The 23,269-nt window shown below is 43.9% G+C and overlaps 1 protein-coding gene across 2 annotated transcripts in view; it reads right to left on the bottom strand.

Annotated features, from left to right (window-relative positions):
- The window catches only part of LOC110503349 (protocadherin-16), a 189,689-nt gene that overhangs the window by 158,908 nt on the left and 7,512 nt on the right, over positions 1 to 23,269 (bottom strand). For both annotated transcript variants that reach the window (XM_090218447.1, XM_090218446.1), the window contains exon 2: positions 2,735 to 4,570. In XM_090218447.1, coding sequence (XP_090074573.1) covers positions 2,735 to 4,549 — 1,815 coding nt within the window. In that variant the 5' untranslated portion in view covers positions 4,550 to 4,570. The remainder of the gene's footprint in view (positions 1 to 2,734; positions 4,571 to 23,269) is intronic.

The following is a 23,269-nucleotide window of genomic DNA, read 5'->3' on the forward strand; positions in this document are numbered from 1 at the left end:
TCTCAGCCCCATCCCCAACCCCTCTCCCCTAAACCCAACCCCAACTCATCCAAACTATGGCCGTCTCAGCCCCATCCCCATCACAGTCACACAGATGATCGTGAAACATGAATGAAATGAAACTCTAACTGTAATACTGGTCTCTAGAAACAGTTCCCTCTTTCCCCCAGCACTCCTGTATGTTACAGGGTCTGATTGCAGCAGCAGCTTGGAAGTCTGGAAGAAACAGTTTCCTCTTTCCCCCAGCACTCCTGTATGTTACAGGGTCTGATTGCAGCAGCAGCTTGGAAGTCTGGAAGAAACAGTTTCCTCTTTCCCCCAGCACTCCTGTATGTTACAGGGTCTGATTGCAGCAGCAGCTTGGAAGTCTGGAAGAAACAGTTCCCTCTTTCTCCCAGCACTCCTGTATGTTACAGGGTCTGATTGCAGCGGCAGCTTGGAAGTCTGGAAGAAACAGTTCCCTCTTTCTCCCAGCACTCCTGTATGTTACAGGGTCTGATTGCAGCGGCAGCTTGGAAGTCTGGAAGAAACAGTTCCCTCTTTCTCCCAGCACTCCTGTATGTTACAGGGTCTGATTGCAGCAGCAGCTTGGAAGTCTGGAAGATACAGTTCCCTCTTTCTCCCAGCACTCCTGTATGTTACAGGGTCTGATTGCAGCAGCAGCTTGGAAGTCTGGAAGATACAGCGACTGATAAAAAGCAGACGGGAAAAAAAACGAATGGTCTTTTTCTCATAACTGACACAACAACAACCTAAGAAAACGCGATCTCTTAATGAGGCGTAATTCCGGTTTTGACCCCGCAGCGGGATCTGGCCTGGAGGCCCTGTAGCGAATTTAGCAGGCCTGTGGTTTGTCAATGGTTAGCTTCTTTTTTGTCTACCATACCCATTTTTGCTTAAGGTGTCTTTTGTTGAGGTGTGACATGTGACATGTCTTTTTGTCAGATAAAGCCCCACCATATCCTCCTACAGCTGAATTAGGTAAATAAAGTGGAAGCCTCTTTTGTCTTCAGCTGTCAGATGGGCTTTGCACTGTCCCAGTTACCTTGGAAACCTTGGAGAGGTGAAGGAGAGGACAGCCAGAAGAGAAGAGATCCTCCAGCTCTTCAGACACTTAGGGCTGTGTCCCAAATGGCACCCTATTACCTATGTAGGGCACTATATGTAGTGCACTATAAATAGGGAATGGGGTGCTATTTGGAACACATCCTTAGCCTTTCTCCAACCTAAACCCCCTCTCTTCATTCTCCACTCTAAACTCTCTTATCCTCTACAATCCAATCTAAACAGCTTGAACATTAAAATAACACTTAATGCCTGACAATACAGCAGCAAAATCCAACATATCCCTTTTCCATCTGTGTAGTACAATGCATTCGGAAAGTATTCAGACCCCTTGACACATTTTGTTAGGTTATAGCCTTTTTCTAAAATTGATATTTTTTACATCTACACACACTAACCCCCAAGTTTTTTGAATTTTTTTCAAATGTTTTTAAAAATATATATATCACATTTACATAAGTATTCAGACCCTTTACTCAATACTTTTTTGAAGCACCTTTGGCAGTGATTACAGTCTTGCGTCATCTTGGGTATGACGCAACAAGCTTGGCACACCTGTATTTGGGGAGTTTCTCTCATTCTTCTCTACAGATCCTCTCAAGCTCTGTCAGGTTGGAGGGGGAATGTTGCTGCACAGCTATTCTCAGGTCTCTCCAGAGATGTTCAATCGGGTTCAAGTCTGGGCTCTGGCTGGGCCACTCAAAGACATTCAAAGACTTCTTGGCTGTCTCCTTAGGGTCGTTGTCCTGTTGGGAGGTGAACCTTCGCCCCAGTCTGAGGTCCTGAGTGCTCTGGAGCCGGTTTTCTTCAAGGATCTCTCTGTACTTTGTGCCGTTCATCTCTAGGAATAGTCTTCGTGGTTCCAAACTGTGTTCTTGGGGACCTTCAATTCTGCAGAAATGTTTTGGTACCCTTCCCCAGATCTGTGCCTCAACACAATCCTATCTCGGAGCTCTACAGAAAATTTCTGCTCTGACAATTTTTTTGCTCTGACATGCACTGTCAAATGTGAGACCTTATATAGACAGGTGTGTGCATTTCCAAATCATGTCCAATCAATTGAATTTACCACAGGTGGAATCCAATCAAGTTGTAGAAATATCTCAAGGATGATCAATGGAAACAGGATGCACCTGAGCTCAATTTCGAGTCTCATAGCAAAGGGTCTGAATAGTTATGTAAATAAGGTATTTCTGTTTTTATTTTTAATACATCTGCAAAAAAAAATTAAAAACCTGCTTTCACTTTGTCATTATGGGGTATTGTGTGTAGATTGGTGAGGGACATTTTTTAAATACATTTTTAGGATAAGGCTAAATGTGGAAAAAGGGAAGTGGTCTGAATACTTCCCGAATGCACTGTATTTCTCCTCTAGGTAACGGTCTCTCCATATCCCTTCAAAATGATTTCAGAACTTCAGACCCTTATCAACCCCCAATGGTAGTTCTCTTTCAAATGTAGTCTTCATTTGGCATTTGGTATTTCCCACTTTGTATACCAAAAACCTAGCAGCTTGCATACATAAAAGTTATAGATATCTGACTTCCCATGAACAAAATGCAGCAGATAAGGCTTTCAAGACTTGTAGTAGTAGCAAAATTGTTGAAACTCTCTAATGCGAGATTCACCTGTCGACAGGTTGACTAGAACTGAATAGACAATGTCCTACCTCTAGGATGCAGGTCCCAGCAGCCGTGTTCTCCTTGATCGATACGTTGTAGAAGTTGGTACCGAACACAGGTTCATTGTCGTTAATATCCTGCAGCACCACATGGACCAGAGCTGTGGAGGACAGGGAAGGCCTCCCTCTGTCTGTAGCCACCACTGTCACATTTGGCCTGGGCTGAGACTCGTAATCCAGCTGGGAGAGTGTGGTGATGATCCCTGTTACTGGGTCTATGGTGAACCACTGGGCCTGGTTCTCATCCTGGCCGGCCTTGCCATCCTGGAGGAGGCTGTATGTGATGTCTCCATTGGGCCCCTGGTCTTTGTCTCTAGCCGTGACCTGCAACACGAAGCTCCCTGGGAACACCACCTCAGGTATGACCTGTCTGTACTGCTGCTGATCAAACAGAGGAGGGTTGTCATTGACGTCAGTGACTTGTATCGTAAAGGAGGACTCAGCCCTGAGAGGAGGGGTGCCTGCGTCTGTAGCCATCACCCTGAGTTCGTATGTGTCCCTCTCCTCTCGGTCTAGGATCTGGTCCACACACATCAGGTAGATGATGTTGTCCTTGGTGGTCAGGGCAAACTTCCCGTCCCCTCCTTCCAAGGAGACGTTGACATTGGCGTATTCTCCGTAGTCTGGGTCGGTGACGGAGATGCGGGCGACATACTGGCCAGGCTGGGCACCCTCGGAGATCTGTGGGGAGCCGTCTTCGCTGAGGAAGATGATGGTCATGGTGGGCTGGTTGTCATTGTAGTCCCGTACGTGGATTGTGACGAAGGCATTGGTAACCTCGGGCTGCGTGGCGTTATCCCTTGCCTGGACCACCAGCTCGTGGACCCTCCGCATCTCAAAGTCCAGAGGCTTGTTGAGCGTGATGACACCCGTACGAGAGTCAATGACGAAGTAGCTCTCCGGGTCGCTCTGCCTGCGGTTGATCTCGTACAGAACCAGACCGTTGTCTCCCTGGTCGACGTCAGAGGCAAAGACTTGGAGGATGTTGCTACCCGGCTGCAGATTCTCTGAGATAATGGCGTGGTAGCGACTCTGGTTGAAGACTGGAGCATTGTCGTTGATATCCTGAACCGTCACATCTAGCACCATCTGACCAGTCCTCTTAGGGGAGCCTCCATCGAACGCCTCCAAGGATAGCGTATAAGACGGTCTGGTCTCGCTGTCCAGAAGAGTGTTGACCACCAGGTCCAGATAGAGAACCTGGTTGGATCCTCTCCGGGTCTCCAGGAGGAAAGCCTGGCCGGGGTTCCCATCTTTGATGAGGTATCCCTGGGTAGTCAGTTGGCCTTTGTCCCCGTCCACCGCCGGCTCTAGGGGGAACCTGGTTCCCACCGCTGTCATCTCCGGGATTTTGAAAGTCGCTCTCCTCCGGGGGAATGTAGGAGCATGGTCATTGATGTCATTCACTGTGATGGTCACTTCAACGGTCACACCTGTCATAGTCACTGCAATGAAGTTGTATCGGTCCCTCAGCTCATGGTCCAACACCTTGGCTGTCTTGATGATGCCCGTGCTTTCATCTATGTCCAGGTCACTCCCCACCCCGGTGCCCTCGTGATCTGAAATGAAGTAAAGATTTGCGGTGACACCAGGCGGTAACCCAGCGCTGATGTCTCCTACGATGGTCCCAGCTGGCTGTTCCTCGTCCAACTGGAGCTCCAGGTTCCCCAGGACGGTGGAGGAGTGGACGGTGATCAGCTCCAGGACGATGTAGGCCAGCAGCAGGAACCCTCGGCTCCACCGGCACTCATCCTGCAGCGACCTCGACACAGACCGCCCCAAACCCTTGGCCTCGGTCTTCATTCTGAAGGCTTCTTCCTAAACCTGAGAGGGACACAGAGAGGTGGGATAAATGTTAGTGTTGCGTACTGATCGTTACTTCCTGACAATGTGTGCGTCCCATTTGGCATTATATTCCCTACACAGTCCACTTCTTTTGACCAGAGTCAAGGTGCCAGAGTCAAGGTGCCCTTTGGGAGTTAGCCCAAGAAAACCTCTCGGCTGTTTGTCTTGTTTGTCAGGTCATGTAATCAGGAAACATTCCTGGCTCCTCTTATGACCTGAAACAGCAACAAAAGCGGAATGCTTTTTATTGGCATAACAAAGAGAGGGGACAGGCTTTTTCAGTCCATTTGGTGAGCTGTGTAAAAATGAAGGAAAATGGTTTAAGGTCCGTTTTTCCATGTGCTTTACAGGCAGGGGTCCCACCCAGTGCATATAATAGATCCCTTGCATCACGTCATTTCCATCCCCTCCCTCCAGTCACCTAATAAGTTCCTTTGGCATAACAGAGAACCCTCTCTTTACTAGATAACAGTCCAGACCACAGACAAGACCACCTGGGTTGAAATCTTGTTTGTGTTTGCTCTAGCCTGCCTTGAATGGCAGGTGGGCATGGTTCAAGTGAAGATAAATTATTTGTGTGTGTGTGTGTGTGTGTGTGTGTATGTGTGCGGGCCTGTGTGTGTGTGTGTGTGTGTGTGTGTGTGTGTGTGTGTGTGTGTGTGTGTGTGTGTATGTGTGCGGGCCTGTGTGTGTGTGTGTGTGTGTGTGTGTGTGTGTGTGTGTGTGTGTGTGTGTGCGTGCCTGCGTGTGTATATGTATTTAGACAGTTTTCTAAAGCACATGCACATCTAGGACCAGGGTATGTGTTTGCATGTATGAAACCAGGTCAAGAGGAAGGGAGATTTACGAGACTGCTGACGAGTACTCACAGACAGACTGAGTGTGAGCTCTTATAGAGGGACCGTGTTTGAAAAACTCTATACAGTATTGAGGTCTCCCTGAGCCCATATTTCTATTGGGATGTTAACTTGAGGAATGTCCTTCCTGGTCAATGTGTGGAGAGTAAACCAGAGCCCAGAAAAGTAAAGCTGTGTTATAGCATCAGAGAGAAAAACACTCTACTTTATCCACTTGTTTTGAGAGGCGTAAAACTCCTGCCATTTCCCTGTGATATATGCCCTTAAAATGGTCCATGAAACTTCTGAAATGTCGGTCAGCTGCCTTTCATAAATTACACCTTTGGCAAATCAGGTAATTATGTCAGAAGTGAAAGTGTCTTCTTGGCTCCTGTAACCTATATTTCATTACTCACAAGTGATTCTGAGTCCATAAATTTGGTGGATATTGAGAGCACATTTCTGCTTTTGCCTTAGTCTCTGTGATGGGTCTAACCTTTTACAAGACTCCATGGTGGCTCTGTATGGAATAAAAACAAAGAATACTTTAAAGAAATATTGTTAAATAAAGTGCATGGAAGGTAAAAAGGGGCCAAATCTCTGATTCTGAGCTGAGCATTTCTTGACATAAAAGGTGGAAAAGTGGAAGTTAGAAATTGTGGAAAATCGTCAGATACATTCTAATGTATACATAACAGAGCTCTGTCTAAGGGCCAGAAATACCTTTTGATAGTACAGTGAACTGTTCAGGGGGACATCCTTAACAGTATGTCCTGACTCTCTCTGTAGTTCTCCGATTATTTAAGGCATAACAGCCAAGAGAGCACTACATTTGAACAACCACAAAGTGTAACTGAGAATGAGGATGATATGGATTGCCACACAAAACGATGATTTCTAAAAACACTGAAGAAGAGATACTATGAAATGGAGCAATTACACACTCGGTGTCCCAAATGGCACCCTATTCCCTACCTAGTGCACTACTTTCGACCAGAGCCTTATGGGCCCATATACAGAATAGGTTGCTAATTGGGATGACAAAACTGTTTTGCATTATAGATAACCCAGTTTTGGCAGGGTATCTCCCAACTGTTGATGACTTGTAATTTGTTGTGAGACCCTATGAAGCATTGTGGGATGTCTGAATGAGCTGACTGTCACCGTCTGCTGAATAGTCCAAAACCACTAAATGTGTCTCTGGCAAACAAGTAATTATTGTCTGTCTCTCATAACAAGAGGAGACCCGTTTTTTTTATTTCCAGTTGTCAGTGGTTCTGTTGAACTCAATCCTATTCATAACTCATTTATTTTGTCCTGTGAAAAAAAATCATCTTTAATGTTCTCCTAGAAAACTCTGACCATGAAAACAGAAGTTTTATTACATGTTGAGGAATTCTGTTTTTTACAAGAGGAGAATATTACTAGAGGCCTACCAGACTCCCCCTAGTGGCAGTACTGCACCATTCAGGGAAATATCCTCGCTTTAGACTGTACAGTACTACATGTGTGTGTCTGTGAGTGACTAGGAGTATGTGATCATGTATTTTAGAATGTGGATTTGTGCATGCTTGTATTGTGTGTGTGTGTGTGTGTGTGCATGTGTGTGGGATTCATGCATGTGTGTATGCGTGTCTTTGCACACATGTATGTGTGAGTAGCCTATGTGTGTGTCGCCGGCCACAGGGTGGTGTGTGTGTGTGTGTGTGTGTGTGTGTGTGTGTGTGTGTGTGTGTGTGTGTGTGTGTGTGTGTGCAGCATAGTGAGCGAGGGTACAGAGCAGAGCGGAAGAGAGGAGAACAGGAGGAGCGGAGAGCGAAGGAGGAGAGAGGAGGAGAGGAGAGAGGAGAGATGAGAACAGGAGGAGCAGAGCGCGATGGAGGAGAGCAGTAGGGCTCCTTGCAGTCTGCCCTCTCCTACTCTCATCTCCTCTCACCTCTCTCCTCTCCTCCTCTCTCCTCCTCTCATCTCCTCTCTCCTCTCTCCTCCTCTCTTCTCCTATCTCCTCTTCTCTCATCTCCCCTCTCCTCCTCTCTTCTCCTCTCTCCTCTCTCTTCTCTCCTTTCTCCTCCTCTCATCTCCTCCTCTCATCTCTCCTCCTCTGTTCTCCTCTCTCCTCTCTTCTCCTCTCATCTCCTCCTCTCATCTCCTCTCTCTTCTCCCCTCTCTCCTCTCTCTTCTCCTCTCATCTCCTCTCATCTCCTCTCTCCTCTCCTGGCTTGGCTCTAATCATGGGTGCTGGAAGCCTGCCTCCACCAGATGGGATTCCAAGGCTAATTTCAGTCAGTCATGATTGTGAGCCGTCATTCAATAACACAGTACAAACTGTGGAAGACCATGGAATTGGAGTGAAATAAAAACAGAACTCATTCTAGTTCTGTGGTGAAAACCGACAGTCAGGGCATTCTTAAGTGACAACTTTTATGTGTAGGCAGTAGAATTATGTTGTAGCCTGCTGTTAATTTCACTCTTTCTGTGGTTAAAATATTGAATTTGACATGCTGAACCCTTTTCTTTACATGTCTTTATCTATGCATGGCTTGTAAATTAATCTAGTTGAGTGCCTTCTAAGACAGTGAAGCAGTTTACAACAAGGATCCATTCACTGTATCTGGTGCCTATGATCCATCCCAAATGGCACCCTATTCCCTACATAGTGCACTATGTTTGACCAGAGACCTAATCTCAATGGTTTATACTGTAGTTGGCCAGGATTTTAAAAGCTTTCACTACTAATTATCCACTAATGGCAGAGTCTGTGGTAGCTCCATATATTAGGTACAATTTAAGTCCTCAGAGGTTTCCATTGCGCTGCCAACATGGAAGTACTTTCGAGCAATAATGATTTACTTTATAGCCATGCTGAGGCAGGACTTCTAGGTGTTTTTTCAAAGGAACAAAGGATGACTTTTCTAGGAGGCAGGAATCTTTGTTCGAATGCCACAGCAGAAATAATGCAGGCACTGGTCTTGGTCTGGTCGTGTGTGTGTGTGTGTGTGTGTGTGTGTGTGTGTGTGTGTGTGTGTGTGTGTGTGTGTGTTGCAGCTGGAGGACCACTCTGCTGCAGCCTAATAGATCTAGCAGGCCCAGCCACCAGCCTGGGTCCGACAGCTCTACTATAGCTCTGTATGATGCCAGATTAAGCATAAAGTCACAAACGACACACTAACTCAGCATAGTACTATGGCTTTATAGCTCGAACAAAGTTCCTTATTCTTGTACTAAATGCTCTATTACATATAACACGTATGGTTTCCCCCACTGGCTGACTGGCTGACTGGCTGACTGGCAGGGATTGGGGGGCTTGGGTTCTACTAGCTGCTGGGCAAACAGAGAGCTACCTAGCTGATCAAAGATGTTTCTCCCTCCCTGTAGTCTGGAGAGCAGAGGGAGTAAGCATAAGGGGGACGACGTAGCTGTGCTGCTGCCAGGGGCTTTGGAACATGCCAAAGGGGAATCCTGAATACAGGCCAGTTAAGTGCCAGCTGGGAGCCTTAGGGAAGAGAACAAATACAGGCCTGAGCCTTGGGAAACGAGAAGTCTGTCTGGCAACACAGGACTTCAGAGTACAGTAATAAAGATGTTGATGGTCTAATACAGAGGTTGGCAAGCAAAGCGCACAGAGACAGAATTAAAAGTGTCCCCCTTTCATCTTTATCACTAAGGTTGTGTCCCAAGTAGCACCCTATTCCCTATATAGTGCACAGGCCCTGGTCAGTAGTAGTGCACTATGTAGGAAACAAGGTACCGTTTGTTTCCATTTGGGACACAGCCTAAGACAAATACATTATAAAGTACGTCCATTCAAACACACCAATTTAACAAAACATTGACTCAATACTCATATCATGTCTAATAGCATTAGTGTGTGTGCGAACTTTGCCCTAAAACCCGACTAATGCTGATACTTTACTGTGTTTAAGTTTGTTTAAAGTTCTACATGGTCAGGCTTATTTGAACCCAGGTCCCTTTAAATCCCCTACACTGAGCCAAGTGTGTCAACAGGTCCTGGCTGCATATTAGCACCATATTTCCTATACGGTGCCCTACCTTAGACCATACCAGTGGCAACCCATCATTCAGGGCAGGTGGGGCAGAGTCCCAACTGTTTTGAGACCAACATGTTTAGCTAAAAACAAGTAAGGCAGCTCCAAAATGAAGGTGTTTCAGCCTAGCTCAGTGCTTTCTGTGGTGGTGGAGCAGCGGAGCGTAGGTGTTGGTAATGTTCTCTAGCTGCTCCGTGATTGGCTCAGTGTTCTGTCACTCATGGGACACTACGTCACCGCAGTAGAGCACAGGGTAGAGCTCGAAAATTCAAGCCCCCTGGGTGCTGCCATAGAGTTACATTAGATGTGCCCCTCCAAGAAGGCTCAAGGTCATTGGTCACAGATAAAATGACGTCAAATCACATTATATCTTCCTGTAGCTTGATTGGACTGATCATGTCAGAAGGCATAGTGATGAAGGCACAGTGATGAAGGTACAGTGATGAAGGCACAGTGATGAAGGCACAGTGATGAAGGCACTGTGATGAAGGCATAGTGATGAAGACACAGTGATGAAGACACAGTGATGAAGACATAGTGATGAAGACACAGTGATGAAGGCACAGTGATGAAGACATAGTGATGAAGACATAGTGATGAAGACACAGTGATGAAGATACAGTGATGAAAGTACAGTGATGAAGGCACAGTGATGAAGACACAGTGATGAAGACACAGTGATGAAGGCACAGTGATGAAGACACAGTGATGAAGACACAGTGATGAAGGCACAGTGATGAAGGCACAGTGATGAAGACACAGTGATGAAGATACAGTGATGAAGACACAGTGATGAAGATACAGTGATGAAGACACAGTGATGAAGGCACAGTGATGAAGGCACAGTGATGAAGACATAGTGATGAAGACACAGTGATGAAGACACAGTGATGAAGATACAGTGATGAAGGCACAGTGATGAAGGTACAGTGATGAAGGCACAGTGATGAAGACACAGTGATGAAGACACAGTGATGAAGGCACAGTGATGAAGGCACAGTGATGAAGACACGGTGATGAAGACACAGTGATGAAGGCATAGTGATGAAGGTACAGTGATGAAGGTACAGTGATGAAGGCACAGTGATGAAGACATAGTGATGAAGACACAGTGATGAAGGTACAGTGATGAAGGCACAGTGATGAAGGCACAGTGATGAAGACACAGTGATGAAGGCACAGTGATGAATGTACAGTGATGAAGACATAGTGATGAAGACACAGTGATGAAGTCACAGTGATGAAGACATAGTGATGAAGACACAGTGATGAAGACATAGTGATGAAGATACAGTGATGAAGACATGGTGATGAAGACACAGTGATGAAGGCACAGTGATGAAGGCACAGTGATGAAAGCACAGTGATGAAGGTACAGTGATGAAGACATAGTGATGAAGACACAGTGATGAAGACATAGTGATGAAGACACAGTGATGAGGGCACAGTGATGAAGGCACAGTGATGAAGACATAGTGATGAAGGCACAGTGATGAAGACACAGTGATGAAGACATAGTGATGAAGACACCGTGATGAAGGCACAGTGATGAAGACACAGTGATGAAGGCACAGTGATGAAGAGATAGTGATGAAGGCACAGTGATGAAGACACAGTGATGAAGGCACAGTGATGAAGACATAGTGATGAAGGCACTGTGATGAAGACACAGTGATGAAGACATAGTGATGAAGACATAGTGATGAAGGCACAGTGATGAAGGCATAGTGATGAAGGTACAGTGATGAAGACATAGTGATGAAGACACAGTGATGAAGACATAGTGATGAAGACACAGTGATGAAGGCACAGTGATGAAGGCACAGTGATGAAGACATAGTGATGAAGGCACAGTGATGAAGACACAGTGATGAAGGCACAGTGATGAAGACACAGTGATGAAGGCACAGTGATGAAGACACAGTGATGAAGGCACAGTGATGAAGGCACAGTGATGAAGGCACAGTGATGAAGACATAGTGATGAAGGCACTGTGATTAAGGCACAGTGATGAAGACATAGTGACGAAGACACAGTGATGAAGGCACAGTGATGAAGGCATAGTGATGAAGGCACAGTGATGAAGGTACAGTGATGAAGACACAGTGATGAAGGCACAGTGATGAAAGCACAGTGATGAAGGCACAGTGATGAAGGCACAGTGATGAAGACAGTGATGAAGGCACAGTGATGCCGAAACACTGGTGATTTACCCAAAAAATTACTGGGAGTTTATATATAGAGTGTGCGACTCTCATAATTTTTATAACTTATAGTTTATTTGCATTTAGTCAGCACCTCTACTTAAAATCATTTTCTCTGTGTGTGTGCCAGCTCATGTTTTTTATTGTACTGATCATGTCAACATCATACTTTCAAAGTCTAGCAGTCAAAGCTAACAGTCATTATCAAGAATCTCAAGTCGACAATATTCTGGCAAATCCCTTTAAATCCTTGTCAAGTGAAAGGTAAATAATGAAGAGAAAATATAGATAAAACGTATCGGTGCTCATCAGCAATTGGACATAAACATTACACAACAAGTTGGAAATCGCAAATTCAACAATGAGTGGTATGGAAGTATTGCAAAGCAATCACTAGCCTGCTATTCAGTGGAGTGTCTGTGTGGTCCCCTGTCTGGGATTAAGGGTCTCTTGTCCAAGTTTAAAATGATAAACAATCAACATTGGCCATGCTGTTAATGAAGCATGATTTGTGCCACACTCAAAACAACTGTTAACTCAGAACTGCGAAATCTGACTCAGTGAGTTCAAGACAACTGGGAACTCTGGGAAAAAAACGAGCTCCAACTGGGAAAATACATTTTGAACGTTCATCCAACTCGGAATTGTAAATCCAGAACTAGAGACTCTTTCTAGAACTACGACCTGAAGATCACTGACGTCATCATGTTTCGACCTTGTTATTTTTCGAGTCCCCAGCTACATTGAAAGCATCATAAATCCAGAGAATACCAGACTTTGATGACAAAGTTTGATGACAAAATTTGCCCACGAAGGACCGCCGCGCCACCTTCCTGTTCAAGTGAGCACAGCACAACAAGGTGAGTCCAAAAATGTAATGTACGCTGCTGCATAAATGATGTAATATGCCAGGGAGATATGTATACTGTAGCTAATAAAGTAATACTAAGTGTACGTTGTGTAGCAAGCTGTTAGTAGCTCATGTGCCTCACCCTAATAATGTGGTATATTTTCCTTCTAATTTCACATACTGTTCTAACTTGGTGGTGCACATGTAGCTTATAACCTGTTTTAGAGAAATGTAATCATCGAATATTGTAAGATCTTTCATTGTCTGCTTATATGCCTGCATTATTTATCCTACGGTTCTGACTTGGTGTGCAGGGAGAACACTGTAAGAACGGCCCATGTCCTGAATTCTGTCACTGTACATTTCAAAAGTGCTGAACAAATAGTTATACTGACTATGTACATCTTAGCTCGCTCATTAATGTCTTAATGGAAATTACTAATTGCCTCTTATTCACTCATCGTTCGCTTATGCCATAGTTTGTACATCTCAATTGTCAGTAGAAACCCCATTTGTTTAAGCAAGTCAGCCATATTAGCTATGTTCTTTTTAAAGGAGTAAATTAGGCTGAATGAACTGTTTCGCTGCTAGCCAGGTGTAGCAGTGGTAAGGTGTTGGGACTGTGTCACACCCTGATCTGTTTCACCTGTCCTTGTTAATGTCTCCACCCCCTCCAGGTATCGTTTGTTTTCCCCAGTGTATTTATCCCTGTGTTTCCTGTCTCTCTGTGCCAGTTCATCTTGTATGTCCAAGCCTACCAGTGGGTTTTCCTGCTTTGCCATTTTCTCCTTTTTCTAGTCCTCCCGGTTTTGACCCTTGCCTGTTCTGGACTCTGTACCCGCCTGCCTGACCATTCTGTCTGCCCTGACCTTGAACCTGTCTGCCACTCTGTACCTCCTGGACTCTGATCTGGTTTGGACCTTTTTGCCTGTCCATGACCATTCTCTTGCCTATTCCCTTTGGATTTATTACAATTGTGTTGTACAAACTATGGCATAAGGGAATGATGAGCGCAGTGGCGATTTTAGCATGTACATCTTGGTGGGACAAAAACGTTTAAAAGTGGGATGCATGCCAGCAAGCCACTGCACAACAATACATTAATTGCACGGTGACAAACCGCGAACCGTTAGGGCCTACATAAAGCTGTCCCAACAGCAAGTATCATGACACTAGGCGAGACCCAGATACAGACACAGGACCCTAACGGTTCGTGGAAACTGTTTGTCACCGTGAAATTCATGTATTGTGTGTTGTGTAGTGGCTTTTCTGGCATACATTAAAAAAAATTGAGTTTGCTCCACTAAGATTTAAATGCAAAAATTGCCACTGGACCAAACATATTCCCAAAATAGTGCATAGGGTTCTGGTCAAATGTAGTGTACTGTGTAAGGAATAGGGTGCCAACGCACACTGTTTCTCTCCCTAACAGAGCTTAACTTTTCTGGTTCTTGGTTTGCCATTGTCTCTGGGTCTTAGTAGGCATATACAGTACCAGTCAAAAGTTTGGACACCTACTCATTCAAGGGTTTTTCTTTATTTGTACTATTTTCTACATTGTAGACTAATCGTGAAGACATCAACACTATGAAATAACATATGTAATCATGTCGTAGCCAAAAAAGTGTTAAACAAATCAAAATATATTTTATATTTATTGCATGAGGAATGCTTTTCCAACAGTCTTGAAGGATTTCCCACATATGCTGAGCACTTGTTGGCTGCTTTTCCTTCACTCTGCGGTCCAATTCATCCCAAACCATCTCAATTGGGTTGAAGTCAGGTGATTGCGGAGGCTAGGTCATCTGATGCAGCACTCCATCACTCCTCTTCTTGGTCAAATAGACCTTACACAGCCTGGAGAAGTGTTGGGTCAAAAAAAATATTATAATTCCACTAAGCGCAAACCAGATGGGATGGCATATCGCTGAAGAATGCTGTGGTAGCCATGCTGGTTAACTGTGCCTTTAATTCTAAATAAATCACCAACTGTGTCACCAGCAAAGCACCCCGACGCCATCACACCTCCTCAATGCTTCATGGTGGGAACCACACATGCGGAGATCATCCGTTCACCTACTCTGCGTCTCACAAATGTGTGCCTGAGAGCTATCGCCACTTGGGAACGTTTCCCTCCATTTTCCCCACACAAATGGCCTGATTTTTTAGTAGCCTACAAACATTTCCTAACCTGATATTCCTTCAAACATTATGCTTTGTATTATATGAAAACACAATAGCCAGAATCTGGTTACCATTTAATTTATTTAGAAATGTTTAGCGTTTGTATTTCTTTTGTTTGGTACAGCCAACTTCTCTAAGTCTACTCACCATGGTTGCTGAACTGGTTTCCTAGGTGAGCACGCGCCGGCATGTTCACAGCTTTAGGTTGAGCCCTGATAAAGGTTGCAGCACTCTCGTTAGTTGGTTTCTCCCGTTTCGGTGTGTTTTCATAGTTTATTGTAAACGCTAGTGTTTATACATAGTACAGTGCCTTGCGAAAGTATTCGGCCCCCTTGAAGTTTGCGACCTTTTGCCACATTTCAGGCTTCAAACATAAAGATATAAAACTGTATTTTTTTGTGAAGAATCAACAACAAGTGGGACACAATCATGAAGTGGAACGACATTTATTGGATATTTCAAACTTTTTTAACAAATCAAAAACTGAAAAATTGGGCGTGCAAAATGATTCAGCCCCCTTAAGTTAATACTTTGTAGCGCCACCTTTTGCTGCGATTACAGCTGTAAGTCTCTTGGGGTATGTCTCTATCAGTTTTGCACATCGAGAGACTGACATTTTTTCCCATTCCTCCTTGCAAAACAGCTCGAGCTCAGTGAGGTTGGATGGAGAGCATTTGTGAACAGCAGTTTTCAGTTCTTTCCACAGATTCTCGATTGGATTCAGGTCTGGACTTTGACTTGGCCATTCTAAGACCTGGATATGTTTATTTTTGAACCATTCCATTGTAGATTTTGCTTTATGTTTTGGATCATTGTCTTGTTGGAAGACAAATCTCCGTCCCAGTCTCAGGTCTTTTGCAGACCATCAGGTTTTCTTCCAGAATGGTCCTGTATTTGGCTCCATCCATCTTCCCATCAATTTTAACCATCTTCCCTGTCCCTGCTGAAGAAAAGCAGGCCCAAACCATGATGCTGCCACCACCATGTTTGACAGTGGGGATGGTGTGTTCAGCTGTGTTGCTTTTACGCCAAACATAACGTTTTGCATTGTTGCCAAAAAGTTCAATTTTGGTTTCATCTGACCAGAGCACCTTCTTCCACATGTTTGGTGTGTCTCCCAGGTGGCTTGTGGCAAACTTTAAACAACACTTTTTATGGATATCTTTAAGAAATGGCTTTTCTTCTTGCCACTCTTCCATAAAGGCCAGATTTGTGCAATATACGACTGATTGTTGTCCTATGGACAGAGTCTCCCACCTCAGCTGTAGATCTCTGCAGTTCATCCAGAGTGATCATGGGCCTCTTGGCTGCATCTTTGATCAGTCTTCTCCTTGTATGAGCTGAAAGTTTAGAGGGACGGCCAGGTCTTGGTAGATTTGCAGTGGTCTGATACTCCTTCCATTTCAATATTATCGCTTGCACAGTGCTCCTTGGGATGTTTAAAGCTTGGGAAATCTTTTTGTATCCAAATCCGGCTTTAAACTTCTTCACAACAGTATCTCGGACCTGCCTGGTGTGTTCCTTGTTCTTCATGATGCTTTCTGCGCTTTTAACGGACCTCTGAGACTATCACAGTGCAGGTGCATTTATACGGAGACTTGATTACACACAGGTGGATTGTATTTATCATCATTAGTCATTTAGGTCAACATTGGATCATTCAGAGATCCTCACTGACCTTCTGGAGAGAGTTTGCTGCACTGAAAGTAAAGGGGCTGAATAATTTTGCACGCCCAATTTTTCAGTTTTTGATTTGTTAAAAAAGTTTGAAATATCCAATAAATGTCGTTCCACTTCATGATTGTGTCCCACTTGTTGTTGATTCTTCACAAAAAAATACAGTTTTATATCTTTATATTTGAAGCCTGAAATGTGGCAAAAGGTCGCAAAGTTCAAGGGGGCCGAATACTTTCGCAAGGCACTGTATGTCATTGTTTCTAGTAACTTTCTAATTGCTGTCCATTATTATGTAAAACGAGTTTCATACTATTGCCTTTCAAGTGTGTTAATCGCTGTTATTGAGAATTTTTCTGTTTAGGTGATGCATGGATTTAAATGCCAAGTTAGGGCAGGTCCTTTTAGGATGCTGTCTCCTCATTTAGGGAAGCATGGTCAAAGTTTAGCATGGTCAGCGTCATTGAGGGCTTCAACCATGCTTCTGTCATTTTAAAGTAGTCAAAGTAGTCAACTGGGTGGGGATTCCTATTGGTTGTTGCTTCAATGGCGCTGCCGATAATGGCACAGATAGAAAGATGAGTCCTCTTTTTTTATAAAGGTGAGCCCTCTGCTTTTTAGATATAACTAGCTACCACACCACACAGCCCCCCCAATAAAAAATACAAAAATTGGGGCGACCCCCTGGAGATCGCCCCGATAGAATTAGGAATTAGAATACTAGAATGGACTTTAACCTTATGGTGGGATAAAGGTCAGCCATTTTGGTCCGGGAGATGGTCATCCATGGTTTGCCAGTGCAGCGATAAGATATTGTGTAAAATAATGAATTTGAAGAATTTATCTGCACTGTATGTTAGTTAGCAAGCTAGCCAGAGGAATGATTCCATAAATGTTTTTATTATCTGATAATATGCCAACATAACATTTAAACAATGTAGTCAATCCACAGCCTAACACTGTCTGAAATCAGTAGTAGATTATAGGATTTAGAAAAGTTGTAAATGTGACAAGTAGGCTACTGATATTGCATCATGTAATAGCACTTTTATCTTTCCAAGAAAACAAACATTTATACATTTATGGTCTGTTTACATATATCTTAAAGGCTATTTATACAGAACAGTATAAACTGTATCTATGATTATATGGGGTGGCAGGTAGCTTAGTGGTTAGAGCGCAGGGCCAGTAACCGAAAGTTTGCTAGATTGAATCCCCGAGCTGACAAGGTACAAATCTGTTCTTCTGCCCCTGAACAAGGCAGGCAACCCACTGTTCCTTGGCTATCCTTGTAATTAAGATTTTGTTCTTAACTGACTTGCCTAATAAGACAATATTTTAGGTTTACAATGATTCTATTACACAATTTCTGATATATCACATGCCTTAGTTTTATTTTCCTGCATAAATACAATCTGGATTATGCTTTTAGTGCCATTCATACCAAGTAAACTGGTCTGGATTTCTCTCTAGAATAGCATGAGATTAGCTTTAAAACTGCATGTTTCTCTCTGCCCCATGGCAATGTGTGTAGAATAGCATGAGATTAGCTTTAAAACTGCATATGTTTCTCTCTGCCCCATGGCAATGTGTGTAGAATAGCATGAGATTAGCTTTAAAACTGCATGTTTCTCTCTGCCCCATGGCAATGTGTGTAGAATAGCATGAGATTAGCTTTAAAACTGCATGTTTCTCTCTGCCCCATGGCAATGTGTGTAGAATTGCAGGAGATTTGCTTTAAAACAGCAACATTTTCTCTCAGCCTCATGGCAAAAATGTGCATAACAACATGAGATTAGTTATAAAATTGCACATTTGCACGATAAAAAAATGTGTAGAATTGTAGGAAGTTAGCTGTTTTCCCCAATGCTGCGTCATTGCATGGGGACCCGAGAAACTGCGGTAGCCACTGCTATAGCTCTGCCACATTATGCTCAGATATGTGAGTTCATTGACATTTGCCCTGTGGTTGAGGCACTTTAGCCTTTGTCCTCAAGTTAAGATAATATTACTATTTTGGACAATTAAGTTTATTGTATTATTTTTCATAATTTTTCATGAACTACGTATTTTGTATCTTGATTCAGTCTTCAACATTACCTGTTAAATAATGACCACCTCTTTTTGCAGCTGATCCTTTGACTTTGTCTCAACTGTTGCTGTCTAACCTCACAGATAAGCGACACTTACAGATCACGCGCACACATGCACGCACGCACACACACACACACACACACACACACACACACACACATACACACACACACACACACACACACGCACGCACGCACGCACGCACGCACACACACACACACACACACACACACACACACACACACACACACACACACACATACACACACACACACAGCACATGTGGCCCCTAATTATAGAAAATGGCCCAGTTCAAGGCTAAAGAAAATATGGACACGGCTACTTTGTAAACTGCCGCAATATCTGCTCTGGGCGGCACTGTGAATGGAAAACATGCCTCATTGTTCAAATCAAAGCAGGTTTTTTAAATAACCTTTAAGTGTTATTAACCTGTTGGCACCAATTGATTTCACATTGCCAAAAGTTATTGCAAAATGAGTCTTTACTGTGTCGCGGTCCTTCAGTGAGAGGGGGGTCACATCCTGGTTGCATCCCAAACAGCACCCCATTCTCTACATATAGCACTACTTCTGACAGGCCCTGGTCAAAAGTAGTGCACTAAATAGGGAATAGGGTGACATTTGAGCCTGAAACACATAATCTGTCTAAACAAACGCTGCTGCCTTCCTCTATTAGCCTGAGCCACCACGTCACAGAAGGGTGCCAGAGTTCTGACATTTCCCAAGTTTAGAGCTAAACAATCTGAAATAAAGGCCACTGTCAAACATAGTGAACATTATAGGCAGCGCTGCCCACAGATGAAACAATCCCAGATGGCCGATCCACTACCAGCCTGTTTCATCTCCTGAACCACGGCAGTGTCCCAAATGACAACCTATTCCCTATATAGTGCACTACTTCAGACCAGAGCCCTATGGGGAACCTTGTGTGCCCTAGTCAAAAGTAGTGCACTAAATAGGGAACAGGGTGCTATTTCAAATCACATTTTTAAATAGTGACACGAGGAATAAATACACAGTGAATAACAAATAAAAATAACAAGTCAAAATAATAATACAGGGAGAACCAGTACCGAGTCGATGTTCCATCTTTTCTATATTCCAGCAAATATTTTGTTAGTCCCCACAAGGTCAAATGCTATTTCTAGGGTATTTAGGGTTAAGGTTAGAGTTAGTGTTAAGGTTAGAATTACGTTAAGGGTTAGGGTTAGGAGCTAAGGTTAGTTTTAGGGTTAGGGTTAAATCAAATAAAATCAAATGTTATTTGTCACATCGAATACTACAGTGAAATGCTTACTTACAAGCCCTTAACCAACAATGCAGTTCTAAGAAAATACCTTAAAAAAGTAAGAGATAAGAGTAACAAATAATTAAAGAGCAGCAGTAAATAACAATAGCGGGGCTATATACAGGTGGTACCGGTACAGAGTCAATGTGTCAATGTGCAGGGGCACCGGTCTCGAGGTCATTGAGGTAATTATGTACATGTAGGTAGAGTTATTAAAGTGGCTATGCATAGCATAACAGAGAGTAGCAGCAGCCATGCGGTAGCAGAGAGAACAGACTATGACTAGGGTGTGGCTGGAGTCTTTGACAATTTTTAGGGCCTTCCTCTGACACCGCCTGATATAGAGGTCCTGGATGGCAGGAAGCTTGGCCCCGGTGATGTACTCGCACTATGCTCTGTAGTGTCTTGCGGTCGGAGGCCGAGCAGTTGCCATACAAGGCAGTGATGCAACCCGTCAGGATGCTCTAGATGGTGCAGCTGTAAAACCTTTTGAGGATCTGAGGATCCATGCCAAATCTTTTCAGTAGGGTTAGGGTTAAGGTTAGGTTTTTGGGTTAAGGTTAGAGTTAAGGTTAGGGTAAGAGTACGAGTTAGGGTTAGGTGTTAGGGAAAATAGGATTTTCAATTGGATTGAATTGTGTGTCCCCATAAGGTTAGTTGTACAAGACTGTGTGTGTGTGTGTGTGTGTGTGTGTGTGTGTGTGTGTGTGTGTGTGTGTGTGTGTGTGTGTGTGTGTGTGTGTGTGTGTACGTGCGTGCGTGCATGCGTGCGTGCGTGTGGGTGTGTGTGTGTGTTGGGGTGTCAGTGTAAGTACATGTGAACAGCCAACATCTTGGGAGATGTCCAATTCTTCCAAGTGGAAAAATATGCTATTATTACTCATCAAGCCTCTCAATGCTGCAATCACAGGCATATCTCTGTAAATATAATATAATAGTTTTGTGAATAATTCATAGAAGAGAAGAAGATAGTCAAATATTGAGCAGAAGTAAATCAGTGCTTGGGAATAAGATGATCAACGAGACTCATATAAGAACTTTATTTAATCTTGTAAATCTTAATCTTATTTTACTTTATTTAATCTTGGAAAAACTCTAAACGCATTTTAAGATGTTTGATAGGAGATATTTTGTTAAACAAAAGTAAAGCTAGACAAAGCACAAGTCCAACGATATTCCCCCGATTATCCCTGTATCTCTTCAAAACATTTTGTTCCAACTATGTACAGATCTGTTTCTGAACGCTGCTTAATCAGAAAGTCTACGGTCAGAGTAGTTCTGACACATAGGCTGTGTTCCAAATGGCACTCTATTCCCTACATGACTTTTGACCAAGGCCCATGGGGCTCTGGTCAAAGTAGTGCACCAAATGCAATAGGGTGCCATTTGGGATGCAGACACAGACTAATCACAGCTAGTCATCAGCCTGGACTGTATGATCACAAATCCTCAAAATGAGCTTCAAATTCCATGTCAAGATTCCAGCTAATTCCAATGAAACTTCTGAGCCTTGAAGAGCCGAGTGTTTGGCTGGGAGGGGGTTGGGACGCTGGGGCACTAGGGAGGGGAGCACAGGGCACGTTGGGCGCCAGAGTCTCTCCACAAACGAAAGCACAGAGTGAATTGTTAATCCGGACTGTCTGGATATTAACATGACAAGCATGAAGTAAAACTACACAAACACTCTGAATACTGTATATGGAGGCCCGGCTGAAACAGAGCTGTCTGGAGCCACATTCGGAGATGCCATATGTCTGTGTACGGTGGTAATGGGGACCAGAGAGTCAGGGATGTGTTACAAATAGGGTTGCAAAGGATCGGAAACTTTCTGGAAATTTCCGAAAATTGTCCAGAAATTTTCCATGGGAAGTGAATTTGGGGAATTTTGCTTAAATTCATCAAAAAAGTTATCTTATAACAGTGAACTATTTTTGTTGGATACACATAAGGCAATTCTAGGTCTTGTGGCATATTTTGGTTAAACTATCCCCAATTCAATGGAATTGCAACCCTCTGCATGCACAGCGCATTCTTCCATCACATGTACAGCTGATTCTCAAGATCTTGCACACTAATGAGATGCTATTGAGTCCACACTACTACACTGTCTGAACCAAGGACTGCATGCTCTCTGGTATGTTTTGATTACAATACTGGGTTGGGTGAATATATTTTATATGACATACATTATTTTTAGTTAACTCGTAAATAGTAGCCTATAGCAAAGTGTGTTTAAATCATTTCTAACTTGTTAACAATTTCTGATGGTTAGCTTTTGCTACTATGTGGGTTTTAGCTTGCTTGAGCCTACTAACTGAGGAGTGTTAATTCACCTGTTTCCATTCACCTGTTTAAAACATAATTAACTACATCATCTCCAGCCCTCAACCAGTATTCTACAAGAGCACAGACACAAGGGACAACAGACACACCAGTCTCTACATTGCAGATGAGCTGAAGGCATTCATCAATGACCTTGGACCACAGAAGGTATTTGCGCTGGTGATAGACTGCTTGGTCTAAAGTGGAGGAGTCCTACCCTCACATCACACCCATTGGCTGTGCTGCTCATGCATTTAATCTGCTCCTCAAGGACATTATGGCACTTGAAATAATGGATACACTCTACAAGAGAGCCAAGGAAATAGTTAGGTATGTGAAGGGTCATCAAGTTAGAGCAGCAATCTACCTCACCAAGCAAAGTGAGAAGAATAAGAGCACCACATTGAAGCTGCCCAGCGACACCCATTGAGGTGGTGTTGTCATCATGTTTGACAGTCTCCTGGAGGGGAAGGAGTCTCTCCAAGAAATGGCAATATCACGGTCTGCCTATATGGACAGCCCCATCAAGAGGATCCTCCTGGATTATGTATTTTGGGAGAGAGTGATAAGCAGCCTGAAACTCCTGAAACCTATAGCAGTAGCCATTGCAAGGTTTGAGGGAGACAATGCTATCCTGTCTGATGTTCAGACTCGGCTTGCAGATGTAAGAGAAGAAATCCGTACTGCCCTGCCCACTTCACTGTTGCTCCATGCAGAGGAAACTGCAGTTCTGAAATACATCAAAAAGCGTGAAGACTTCTGTCTGAAGGCCATACACGCCGTAGCGTGCATGATGGACCCCAAGTATGCTGGCAAGAGCATCCTGTCTGGTGCAGAGATCAACAAGGCCTATGGTGCCATCACCACCATGTCTCGCCACCTTGGCCTGGATGAGGGCAAGGTTCTTGGCAGTCTGGCGAAGTACACTTCCAAGCAAGGGCTTTGGGATAGAGATGCAATATGGCAGTCGTGCCAACATATCTCATCAGCCACCTGGTGGAAGGGACTTTGTGGATCTGAGGCTCTTTCCCCTGTTGCCTCCATCATCCTCCAAATCACGACATCAGCCGCCTCAGAGCGCAACTGGTCCTTGTTTGGGAACACACACACCAAAGCATGCAATAGGCTGACCAATACAAGGGTTGAAAAATTGGTGGCCA

This window comes from Oncorhynchus mykiss, chromosome 24 (genome assembly GCF_057628025.1).
Source record: "Oncorhynchus mykiss isolate SJ-2025 chromosome 24, ASM5762802v1, whole genome shotgun sequence".
Taxonomy (NCBI): Eukaryota; Metazoa; Chordata; class Actinopteri; order Salmoniformes; family Salmonidae; genus Oncorhynchus; species Oncorhynchus mykiss.